At 35.6% G+C, this 13,836-nt stretch overlaps 1 protein-coding gene across 2 annotated transcripts in view; it reads right to left on the bottom strand.

Annotated features, from left to right (window-relative positions):
• Positions 1-13,836, bottom strand: part of AsnRS-m (asparagine--tRNA ligase, mitochondrial) — a 70,339-nt gene that overhangs the window by 10,546 nt on the left and 45,957 nt on the right. For both annotated transcript variants that reach the window (XM_081738763.1, XM_081738764.1), the window contains 2 exons: positions 7,632-7,863; positions 3,155-3,394 (listed from right to left, as the gene is read on the bottom strand). In XM_081738763.1, the coding sequence (XP_081594889.1) occupies positions 3,155-3,394; positions 7,632-7,863 (472 nt within the window). The remainder of the gene's footprint in view (positions 1-3,154; positions 3,395-7,631; positions 7,864-13,836) is intronic.

Below are 13,836 nucleotides of genomic sequence, written 5' to 3'. Positions count from 1 at the left end.
AGAAGCAGTTTGGTTCTAGAGTCATTCCCCAAGATAGCAATGGCATTCCTAATTTGGTCTTATATAGATAGAGCACCTTTCTGTAGACAGTCATTTGATATATTTCTGTATTATTCAGGCACGTATCAACAATCAAAAACACAAACACGCCTAATATTACAAAAGAAAGCTACAACAGCTATTGTTCTATTATGTATTACTAAAATATGATATTGTTTAGAGACGTAAATTCTCATCATTCGATATACTACGAAAAACTCATTCTTGTGGTATGTATGTCTATAATATACTAACACACATTATAAACAGTAATTTATTTATTTTTAATTAAGAGAAGGAGTTTCATGGTTGTAATACGAGACAAAAGACTGAAATCAATACGGACATTATTACAACATACTAATAGTGTTACGAACAGTATCATTGTAATCTACAATAGTCTACCAAGATTATACATAGAGTATTTCCAACTTAGGTCAAATTTATACAGATGGGTCCATTACAAGTATTTTGAAAGATGGTTTCTAAGGTCGGAAATTCCTATTTCAAGCGCCACCTCATCTGGAATAAGTAAGAAGTTGCAGTAACTATTTTGTTTATTGTGCCAATAAAACCTCATTTATTTTGTGTAACATCCATCTGATGATTGCTTAATTTTTATTACGAGCAAACCACTGCTTCACTATACGTATAAACAACTATCAGTAACGGTTCAAAGTAGCGATCAAGCAACTCGAAAGATGCAGCACGACGTCGCATCAACTTTTGGCGCACTCTCTCAAATACCTCCTGTGTTTTGTAAATCAAGCAGGCAGATAGAAAAAAAAATCAAGAGGAATGGAATCGGTAGATGGGACATCCCTTGCAATCCAATGATTAAGGAAGTTGGCATCCAAATGATGGTGAACATCAACATTGAAATAGGAGGTGCGCCGTCATGTTACATTCACATCTTCCCAAAAGTACAGACTCCAACAATTCGGGCAGTACATCTCGAAAGAACAGTAGATACAAGGGGCGGCTGGTACTATATGTTCCATGGTTGTGCAACCATTTTTTTTTTTTTTTTTTTTAATTAAAGATTGTTTTTAAGTATTAAAGTGGTATTTCAGTAAAAATAAATCTTTGCTCTTAGTGCAAGACACTATTGATGAATCTCTAAAAATTCATTTTAAAAAATTGAAAGGAACAGAGTAGTTTACATTTCCAGTTGCAACAAGTGTTGCTACTTGACCCAGTATCCATAGTTAGAAAAAATACTCTAAGTGTTTAAAAGCAAGTTGCCGCTCGCTTATTATATACGACTGATAGTTGTGAGCTACGATCCGCTCGCGTACGTAGCTGTGACACTAGTGTGCGTTTCTTTTTATTTGAAATCTAATACCTTCAATGCCTATTTCAGCAATCTGGCATCTTCTGATATCTAACCCATGACTGTTTTCCCCTGCTGAAAACCTATACTTATATCACAATTAAGAAACTGTTGCGAAGAAGAAACTTATTTTCATGCACACGTATACGCGGATTCAATTCTCCTTAAGAGATGCCAGTCGCCTTCAGAGTTGCCAATCACTATATCAGAACAATGTTTATGATCAATTACTAAAAAGTTTCGTTTAACTTTTACTGTTTATATATATATATATATATATATATATATATATATATTTGTAAAGCTTTTAAATTCCATTTTTTTAACGTAACCTTGAAGTATCTACTAAATAGACCTAAGTTGTGAACAAATTTTAACTGTTGTTTTAATTTTTCTGCTGATGGCACTAACCTCTAGATTCTATGGAAATGGTTAATCCACACATTTGCTTTGATGTTCAACGGATGAGCTGATTTATTGTGGATATAAAAGTTCGAGGCGCTACATTTACTGAAAATGCTCGTATAGAACTGTTCCTATAAATGGTAATATCTATTCTTTCCAAGTTCCGTTGCTAATTTTATGTTTTCATGTATTTTATTCAATTTCTCTAATAATATTTTCAAATCTTTATCCTCCCTGCAAGTCAGTAACTTATCATCTAAAAACCTATTAATATTTTACATATTTAGGCTCTTCTCTTTTGAGTATTTTACTTCAAAATAATTCGACTATATCCGCAACTAATGGGGACAAAGGGCTACCTATGGTCAAACCGTCGATTTGTTTGTAATATTTGTCTTCAAATAGAAAACAGTTTAGTTCATAAACACAGTTCAAGTTTTTTTTTTTTTTCTTTTCTTTTAACCATACAAAAATCGTAACCGGAACTAAACCTTGATCAGGGTACGCTTGAAAAAGATTGGAATTATATCATTAAGCTAGGCAACAGCACAACTAGCAACCAACTATGGTGGTACCGAGAATACGTATAAAGATGTCCATATTTATCGAAAAGTTCTTAATAACTTTTTGTGAGCATTGATATATCTGAATTGGCAACTTTGATCTATGCAGAACTGAATGTGTGCATACATGTACAAGAGAATACGTTTATTATTTACTATAGTTTTCGAGTGTATTTTAATCATGATACTTTTAAGTTATTATATGATTTCAAACTGTCTTTAAGAAGTTGTGTTTGTCAATTAATGGCGAAAACCATCATGTGCAAGACTCGATTTAAAAACTCAAGGATTACGTCCCCAAAAGATTTCACATGGCTAAAATAGGTATCGAAATGATTAGAATTTAATTTTAAAAAACACAGGTAAGTGGAACTTATCTTCTTACTTATGGTAAAATATGTTATTTGATCCATTAATAGTAAGCTCAAGAAAAAAATATTTTTGTAGAAAAAGGGTTTTTCGTGTGAGGCGCTGTTTATAAAATAATATCCACTAAATTATGAATCCTAGCATTCTCACAGTTACATAGCTTTCAATGGTGAAGTGAAATTTGGACGTCCAAGAGTTTTTAGGAATCAGAATCTAAAGTGAAAAGAGGGGAAACAAAGTTTGAAGTACTTGACCTCCCTGTATTCGATGGACCTCGCTATTTCTGATCATTTCTTTCTTCCCAAATCTTAAAACAACATTGTCAAATTCCGTTATCAGGTGACTATGATGGAAAAACTGAGAATCACATATATTTAGAATATATTTCATACTTAAGCTGTGTGATCTTAACCAAAATAAAACTTAATGAAGTTACTTTACCTACCTGTAACGAATTGGTATGTTTCTGCTTCATGTAAAATGGTTTAATACTAGCTGGCCAATCCGTAATGAAAACTGGCAAATCGCCGTTATGCTTAACTAGAAAAAACTCGTGCTCTTTCCTAAAGCCTTCTTTTCTTGATGGATGTGTTTTAAATTCATTTAAATTTTTATTTAATATATCAAATGCTTCATCGTAAGGTAATACTACAAACGGCTTTTCGACAATATTCCTCAGTACATCCTACAAAAGATAAATTAATTTATTCTACAGTTGAGAATGAAGAAGAGGACATCTAAAGAAGGATTATATCAACATATGTAAAAACTAGCAGAAAACAGAGAAGAAATTTAATTCTTTAACATTGAGAAAATAATTACTGACCTGGTATACACATATACACTTTAAGTGCCAGAAGCCATAGAATAACGGTAAGGAACTAGTTGAGGTTGCGGAAACCTAGCGGAAAACCGATCGAAGCAGTTTTAGTGCTGTCAGTTGGGCTTTTGTGAATGTAGTGAAACGTTGTATCGTGGTGATGGCAACACGACCAAAATCATCACCGTTTGAGGCCAGAATAATTTAGACTAGAGGTCTTCAATCTGTTAAGCATTGCGAGCCATATTGACAATTTCAATTATGCTTGCAGGCTAAGCTATACCACAGTATTTATGGGTGCGCAGACGAGACGAAACAGAGCTCTTCCAATAGGAAGATGCACACCCGCCCGCAAAATGACTTCGGACCTCACGTGAATCTGGATTAGAACACAGTGTAACCCTTTGTACTTTCGTACACAATTTTGTTTTACATTGAAGAGGGACACGTTTATGTGTTGGCATATCTAACAGTGCATTACTGCTCAGGAGCGAGCTCACTTCATTGTTGATTGTAAGCTGATTAGGAAGATAGACTTCCTCCCATACTTTGTACTTTTTAACTTTGATGTTGAAGATTCTTGTAGTGCTCTTGATATGCAGAGGAAATTCTGTAGCAATGATGAAAAGGCCCGTATTCATGCGTGGGGGAGTGAAAAACGTTCGAATAAAGACGATTTGTGACTGCACAGGGCGAGCATAATCAACAGCCCTGGAGCTGCGGGCAGCCTCCAGAGAACTGAACTGTCGTTCCAAACCACAAATTCAGACGCTGTCAGTCGTAGTTTTTTTTATTTCTCTTAATATAGGACTGACTGTAGAGTTGGGCGTTTTTCTTTACCTTCCATTTTCGACTTTATGCTTTCCCAGAGATCGAGCTCGTGTCAAATCATACCCCACATGCCCCCCTTCCCATTTCAAAATCCAAAGTTGGATCCAACATAGTGCCTTCCAAGATAGCTACCATGGCACCCATGTCGTGCAATATGATTCATTACCTACTCGAATACCATATACCATGAACCAAGTGTGAACGCCAAGCCGTATGTTAACCAATCGTTACAGGGGTGTTAAAAGATGTATGCCTCACCCTGTAGAATCTTACAACAATAATACAGATATTACTAATCTCTACGAATTGTAGAAGGTAAAACGTCAACGCTAGTTTTGGGATTACTTTGGAATGTACCTCCTTTTAATAATTTAAAAGATTTACATTTGGAGGAGGAGGAAATAAGCTCCCCAATCAAGAAGGTGCAATAAGTGCATCATATGAGAGAATATTGTATAAGGCAAAAAGAAAAATCAAGGTTAAGGTAACTTTCAAAAACCTTTAAGGCATTTGTTATAAAAATCAAGAAGAAACGCATTTGTACTTTTGTACGTGCTGTTGCGCAAGGGCAACATTATTCTGGGTGCTTCTCGAACATTCCGCACAGTCTACGTTCGTAGTAACGCGTATTCATTACCTATATCCCTACGTCTTGGTATCAAACGGGTCAACTGTTTAACTGATTTACTAAATGGTTGTCATTTGACTGTTAATGTTCCATTTGACTGCTTGTTTCTTCTCTCTCTCTCTCTTTCAGCTGCTATTCTCGTCCTTTACACATTATATATTATTTTACTCGTAGATCCTGGTCAGTTACCACATTTAATACATTCTAATTTCCAAATGAGTACCGCTAACATTCCAGATTTTATTTTTTGCTTTTCCGGAACATTCTAGCCCAGACTGATGTATCACATGCCTCCTTCTTATTTACTACTAGCTGAAATACCCATTCTTCGCATGGGGTTGCATTTGGAAGTGTGGGAGTACTACCATTCATCTCAACTTAATATTATCCTAGCTTCCATTCCCACCTAAATTTTGAGAATCTTAATTATCACTTTACCTGTCACTAAAGGCTATCCCCACCTCACCCAACTCGTGTACAGATGGGCTCCAACCTGAGAATTAGTCCATATAAAAACCCGTACCTCACCGAAGGACGAAAAGAAGCTTGGAGACATGCGACATCTGCCTGATTTTCCATGTTCTACCACGAAGATAAATACATTCCATCATTCCCGTAGTTGCTATTCTTCCTAACTTCATTTATATCCATAAAATGTATCTTTATGTCAAAGACATGAATTTCTCTTTTGATCCACACCATCATTCGATATTGCTGCAAAGCCCCATTCCTATCTGTCTCGAAAGCCTATCACAACAGTCTTGAAAAACAGGCCAATCAAGCCGTATTAGAAGAAGTATTTTTTTTTAACTGCTTACGTAAGACAACTTATTATTTTGGAATCAAATAAAGGTCTTATACAACCAAAGATATACATATATATATATATATATATATATATATATATATATATATATATATATATACTTCTGGTTATGGGTAAACGTATACACTTATCAAAAGTTGAGTCAGTGTGTTTTGAACAAGACTGTATATTCGACCATTTTTCAACGTAAATATCCTCAAAATTCTCCTCCATGCCAATTACAGAAGTTTAATTTTGTATCATTTACTTTAACTACTTTGTTTTATTTACCTATATTACATTTTTAAACCCTTGCTTTTTAATTCTCCTTTCCTTATTATTTTACGTAACTGTACATCCTGTATCAATCATCCTTTCTCCTTCTTGTACTCTTACTGACCATTTGTACACGTCCTACCTGGCAAACTATCACGTGATTGTATTCCAACAAAGTGATCAACTGGATGCTTTCTTCTTTTTTCTGATTCTTATTTACAGAAAGCCCTTACTAGTTTTACCTTCTTTTAAATTGTGTGATAATGCCTTTAAATATGCACATGAACAATGATAAAAATAAATAAAGTCCTCCGTGAAAATGTAAAACTCAGAGCTGTGCACGTACTGCTGTCGGAAGATTACCTAACACAATGTTCACAATATTTGATACAAATATTAGGTATCATTTATTAGGTAGGTAAACAAAAGAACATTCATATTCCACAGCACAGATGTAGTACAGAGAATTGACCTGCACACACTGTCATGCTTAGATGTGCATGAAGACTCCCCCAAGAAAGCAGGGATCGTGTGCTAGAATTAATCCATTCCGATATGAGATTTAGTACTTGTCAATATAGTAGGCACATCTACGTTTGCTTCCAATCGATTTTGAATGATTATTGAAAGATTAAAAGTAACTTCTGTTGTCATTAACTGTATTAATTGCAAAAATGTTAGCACGCGCTCATAAACAGTGTGTGCTAGGTTTACGAGGACAATTTTGCAATGTATGAACAAGAACCACAAACCTCTTGAACTCGAACTGATAAAGAATGGAACGTAAGTCTACAATTTCGGTCCGAAAAAATAAACAGAGCACATAAAAGCATCCAGGTTCACTGAACCCTCATTAAAATTCATAATTCAGTCATCAGTTTCCAAGACCGGTGTGTTGAAAAATTAGAACGCATCTTTCCATTAGATTTCCTGCAATGTGGATATGCAGGGCAATACTTATGCCAACCTCATACGCCAACTCTTTGCTTGTATCGAAGAAAAATGAAGCGGAAAGCTCATAAGGTGTATTTGCTCTTTCAAGTCACAAGACCGCAACAGTCACAGCTGTAATCCAATCAACTCATTTCCGAATTTTGAAGTATCCACCAATTCTCTATATTTGAGATGACAACCCATTTTCTACGCTGTAAAAAGATCCACGTAGTAAAAAACAAATTTCACGTTGATACATGATGAATGTTGAGGTAAGTTTATCAAACGTACAAAAATAAATGCTTTTATTCTAATGGGATTCAAATATCATACAAGTGCTACTCGAAGCGGACTATGTGGAAAAGAAATGAGCAAAAATTCGAACTACCTCAATTGAAACTTTCTACCGCCCTGATAAAAGTACAAACTACTATAGTCGACTTTTTTTTTCGCTCTCTCATTTTCTGCTGTTGACTACTACATAGCAACATTCCCACAGATCAATAAACACTATAACACTAGCAATTTTGAACGTGTATATTAGATACACATATATTTACTTTTTTTAGTATTTAAATTCGATTGTCCTATCATCTTATTACCCGAATATAACCCAAAATATTACATACCTTATGCGTGACATCTGTTGTCTTTTCAAAAATAGTAATTTCCTTATCAGAAGCTTGTAAAGTTTTCTGCGTAACAGTTTTAATCATATCCTCTACTATAGCCATGATATCCTTTAGATCATCAACGAAAGCTATTTCCGCCTCCAACATGTAGAATTCTGCAAGATGTCGCCTAGAACGTGAATTCTCAGCCCTAAACGTAGGACCAAAAGTGTAAACCTTTCCAAGGCCTCTGAAATACAATATAAATCGAATTATAGCACCAGTAAGTATATACCTGTTGTAAATAATATTGGCATAATTGCTGGAATTCGAGCACACGCATGATCATTTGCAAAGAGTGCGAACCATGGCAGAGTTGTTATAGTGATGTGCGTGGTTGAAATAGTTAAATTGTATGAGGTGCCCTAATGCATATTTAGAGCTTGAACAAAATTCTGTGGTCAGTGAAAAAAAAAATGTACATTAGTATCATAAAAGTTTGCCAGCAGCAATAATCCGATTCATTACCGTGCTAGACAGTTGCACTGTAAATCAGGGCGTTCGCTCCAGGCGGGGAAACTCAGCGTATTGGACTGTCCGTTTGTTACGGAGAAGCAAGTGGATTTAATATGAGGTCTCCTTAAAATTCGTCGTCAATGGACTCTCAAGAAAGCATCGCAGGATGAGTTTAGTCATCAAATCATGTGGACCATCCTGTAGGAGAGACTGTTATGAGGCAAATACAGTTACCCAATTTTTGGTCAGGTGGCACTGACAAATCTTGACGCATCAACCAAATTCACCCATTACACGCAGGTCTTCCCCGATGTCTTCTACCCATCTTCTCTTGGGCCTCTCCTCTCGCTTTTTCTGCCGATAATATTTTAGCTGATCATCTGGGTTTGGGATTCTCGTATTGTTCATTCGCATGACATGCCCTATCCGTCTGATTCTGTGTAACTTTACTATGCGTACTACGTGAAATTCTCATACATATTGTTTTCATTGTTGACTAGCTGATCTATTTCATGATTGTATCTTTGTCTATATGTCATATCATCGTTCTTAATTGGTCCGAAAATTCTATTTAAAATTTTCCTTTCAAATACTAACAGCTGCTCTGTAGATCTGCAAGTGAATTTCCACGCTTCGCACCCATAGGTCATTATCGGTCTCACTAGAGTTTTATACATTCTCACTTTTGTTTCCCTAGATGGTATCTTGGTTCTGAATAGTTTTTCGTATTTGTAATAACATTTGTTGCCTGCCTGTATTCTGTGTCTTATAGTCTTCATTACATCACAGTTACTCGTTATTAAGTATCCTAAATAGTTAAACTGACTCTCTTGAAACTATGATGATTTATCTTTAGTTCTTGTTGATTGGTGCACTTTTCTGTACGTGAAATTCTCATACATATTTTTTTCTTTATTAATTTGAAGCCTCTTGGTTTGGGATAATTTATCCAATTGCTCAAATGTTTCTTTTAAGCTTTGTTCACTTCGGGCTATTGTCATCAGCATATGCTACTAGTTGCAATGATTTATGTAAAATATTAACCTGTCCTGTTATTTGTCCAACAACGTCCTGAAGTACTAGGTTGAAAATCAATACAGACAACGCATCTCCTTCCCTTACTCCTGTTTTAATTCCAAATCTTGTCGACATTTCTCCTTGGATTAATACCCTTGCTGTACTATTTAGTGTGAGTTTTATTAGTCTTAGTATCTTTCTTGATATGCCAATCTCACTCAGAGCTTTGTAAATTTTATTTCGAATAAGACTGCCGAATACCTTTCTGTAATCTATGAGAAGTATATTTAAGTCAATATCGTACTCACGATTTTTTTTTTTTTTTTTCAAAATCTGTGTTATTACAAATATTTGGTCTATTGTGCTTCTAAATCCGGATTGATACTCTTCAGTTTTTTCTTTAGCCACTTTCTCTATTCTATTGAACAGTATATTAAGAATATTTTATATGCTGTATTGAGTAGGATGATCCCTCTATAATTATGGAAGCTTCACCTTTCTTAATGAATAGGGAAGTTAACTCCGCATTCCTACTTAGCGGTAGTTGTTCCTTTCTCCAGATTTCTCCGACTAGCGTGTAGATTTTACTTTTTAGTTTGCCTCCTCCTGCTTTAATCATTTTACTTACTATTGTGTCTTCTTCTGAGCTTTTCTCTCCTTCAGTACATTGATAGCTTTCTCGCATCCTTTTGGTTGGTTCCTTATTATCATTCCTCTTTATGTCGTCGGTGATTTCATGAATTCTTCGTTTTCTATGATTTGCTCCTCTGCATTCATAAGTTCTTTAAAGTATGTGTTTCTCTATCCATCCATTTCTCTCTTGATTCTATTATCTTGCCCTTTTTGTCTTTGCACATATGGGTGCAAACCACTTGTTTCGTCCTTGATAGTTTTGTAGATTCTCCTTATGTGTTGCTCTACTCTGCACTTGTAACGGTATTGTGTAATTTTTATATAGTAACTTGTATTTACGAGCAAAATATGCTTTTAAAATATGCACAAGCTGTTCAAAAGGAAGAAGAAGAAAATATAAAGAGAAATAGATGTAATTTCTTTTCTGTTATTATGATTGATGTTTTGTTGTGATAGTAATATGACATGTTTTGTAAGTCGTCATAGCAACGAAAAAACATATAATAAATAGAGAATCCATCTTCTGATATATACATGTACAACATTTAAAAGTGTGTAAATGTTTAATTTATTATGTACTACAATGAAAAAAAAAGGTAATATCTAAATGAAGTGTTTAGATGGATTTTGATAAAACAGTAACCTAGATTATGTAAATATACGGACTGAGGGCTATAACGACATATAAAATATGCAAAACAAGCATTAAACTAATTACAAACTGGTGATTTTCATAGTAATACACATTTAGTGGTCGTTATACACTCCTCTATTTCTCTTACTTTGTTTTCCACCCACTCCTCCTTCTTTCTGCACATTTTCGTTGCTTCTTTCCTCCTCTCGTTATATTCCTAGCAGTGCACTCTCGTGTCTCGTTGTAGTATATTCTTTTTAGCTTCGTTCTTTTTCTCTATGGCTTGTGTGAATTCTTCATCGAACCACTCCTTTCTCTTTTCGTGTTTCTTTTCCCTCAGAATTTCTTTTGCAACATTTTAAATTTCTCGCTTATGGCTTTCTCGTATGTTTTTCTATTTTGATTTTCTTTATGAGTGTTCCAGTTAGTTTTCTTTTTTCCTTTGCTATTTACTATGTTGGCTAATCTTTGTCGTATTATTGCTCTCTGTCACAGTTTGCCCCTCGAAGTGTCCGGACGTCAAATGCGGAAGTTGCGTGCCTATGGTCTATTATATGATCAATTGGGTTAACAGTAGTATTGTCCGGCTATTTTAATGTTCCTTTATGTATATATTTTCTTTCGAAGAATATATGCGGATATTACTGTTTCCTTCGCAGAATTGTATGAGTCTCCATCCATTATCGCTAGTTGTAGTATGAAATCAGTTCTTGCCGGTGATATGAGTTACTTGCGGTTCTATGCCGTTTTTTGCGTTGCAGTCTCTTGCTATTGTTGTGATGTCATGTCCGCTAATTCCTTCCTTTACTGTTTGTAGTTGGTCGTCAAATTCTTCTTTTTCTTTTGTCACCGTCGTCTTCTGTGGGAGTGTACACTGAAACTCGATATGTTCTGAGATTTTCCTTTCAATCTACCTTTGTACATCCTTTCATTTATTTGAGTAAACGTTAGTGACGATTTCTACATATAAATCTGGTTACTAATTATAAATCCTCTTTTCTCTCCCCCACTGTAAACAAGAGTGTAATTTGGCTTATCGATTCTTCCATGACCTAGTAAGTATTGTTGTTAGTATTTCAATGTTATATTTCTACAAGTCATCAGCAATCTCCTGCATTTTACTAGTTGAAACACTGATCTTACATTTCAAGTTACCAAACGCATGTTGTTGTCTTTCTACGTCGCAATGTCTGTTGTTCCTTGTATTCCGTCCTTACCAAACGCATGTTGTTGTCCTTTCTACGTCGCAATGTCTGTTGTTCCTTGTATTCCGTCCTTACCAAACGCATGTTGTTGTCTTTCTACGTCGCAATGTCTGTTGTTCCTTGTATTCCGTCCTTACCAAACGCATGTTGTTGTCTTTCTACGTCGCAATGTCTGTTGTTCCTTGTATTCCGTCCTTACCAAACGCATGTTGTTGTCTTTCTACGTCGCAATGTCTGTTGTTCCTTGTATTCCGTCCTTACCAAACGCATGTTGTTGTCTTTCTACGTCGCAATGTCTGTTGTTCCTTGTATTCCGTCCAATTCCGAGGTTTGTTGTTAGATTTCTGAACATCGCTCAACCCCCAACCTGGAGGACCAGATCCACTTCTTTTGATCTCTTACCTTCCACAGGCGTTTCAATATCCTGTCTCGAGTAAGAGTTGACAGAGTCACCAAAAAATGAAATGAAATCTTTGAGTTTTACGTCCCACGATTATGCCGGTTAGGCTAAAGGAGACGGTGATGATGAGAAATGAATGAAATGGTAGAATGAATAAAGTGGGAGGAAACGAGAGAAAATAGTGAATACTCACGCACACTGACCTCTGGTGTTTTTCCACCACAAAGTTCACTTGGCGCGAACTGGGATCGAACCAGGGACCCCATGCACCAGAGGTGAACGCTCTACCACTGAGCCACCGCGGCCCCTAGAACCACCACGAGACGGTGAAGTAGAACTTGGGTAAGAGAGGTGAAAGACTTCATTTCATAAAAGCAGATCCATTATTTGGTGCACTTCGCTACCCAAAATGGTGCCGAATGGTCAATATAACTCAAATATATTGGCTCCGGTTCGTGAGACAGTCTTACAGAAGTGACGTAGGAAACTGAGCCACGGAGTGCTGTTTTTGGAGGACAAGTGGCAGTTCACACAGCGCGAATTTCGAGGCAGGCCTTAAGAAATATGGCTTTACAGATAGACCATCCACCCTACAGCCCAGACATGGCGCCGAGTGATATTTTCTTTTACCAAATAATAATAATAATAATAATAATAATAATAATAATAATAATAATAATAATAAAATATGAGGCCAGAAATTTGAAGATTAGAACGAAACCAAGGCAACCGTAGAAAGCCAGTTTCAAAGCAAAGCAAAAGTATATTTTTTTCGGCGGTATAGCACTGTATGCCCAACGTGAGAAATACAATCGATAGAGATAATATTCAATTTTTTTTAAAAAAAATTCTTTAAAATTGCTACTTTTATTTTACTTAATGCCTTATGTAGCGAACTTACTAGCCGCCCCTCGTACAGTGGTTATTGGTGGGATATTGATGTACAACATGAATATCCTTTTAACTTGATGTCACCTTCAGAATATGACGACTGCAAGGAGCTAACATCAACAATTTCGGCCAAGTTCTATTTTCCGCACTTCAAAAACCTGTGTCTGCACTATCCTCATTTTTGCCACAGTAAATTCCCATCAGGAGGTGCTTCACTATGTCAAAAATCAAACTTGTACCTTCAACCACATATGCCCAGGTTTCCTCCAAAGCTTTTTACTCATTTTGTATGTGCCATAAATACATGCATCAATACATTTTTCAGTAATTTTACTGCTTTTACATATAAAGGAATCCTTCAGTTTTCTAATGACCCCTTAACTATTTCTGTATGTCCATTAATTCACGCATGGCATAGAAAGTTTTAATGCATGTATTCAACATTTTGTGCCCTTGACCTGATGTTCGTTTTTTGGAGAGGGGGAAAGATACGTGAATAACAACGGTTTTCATTTATGATTTCAACTTCCCTTGCCAATGATTACATTTGAAATTTGTTGGTCATGATCTAAGACGGTCATGCTGCCAAATTCTTGTTCCGTGTGATGATTACACGGGAATAACCTCTCTACCATTAAGTAAATATCTCTCTTGTCAAGACTTAATATTAACACTATCAATATTAATTTCGTTGGTATGTGCACATTAGATGCTTAAAATGTATCAACATAGAAGTAATGATACGAATAGTACAGGGGAGTTCAAAACTTAACTGAGTAGTACAAAACAAATATTTTAACTATTTGAATCTCCAAATTTCGTTGAGTCAATATTACGACGCGAAGTCTTAAACTTGTTCTGAACATCTACTACAACATTAGAGAATAAACATAAATACCATGAATTATAAGAAACTATTCCTAAAAT

This window comes from Thermobia domestica, chromosome 14 (assembly GCF_964235325.1).
Source record: "Thermobia domestica chromosome 14, izTheDome1.hap1.1, whole genome shotgun sequence".
Taxonomy (NCBI): domain Eukaryota; kingdom Metazoa; phylum Arthropoda; class Insecta; order Zygentoma; family Lepismatidae; genus Thermobia; species Thermobia domestica.
The sequence above is the reverse complement of the archived record's forward strand: the minus strand, read 5'-3'. Positions and strand labels throughout refer to the sequence as shown.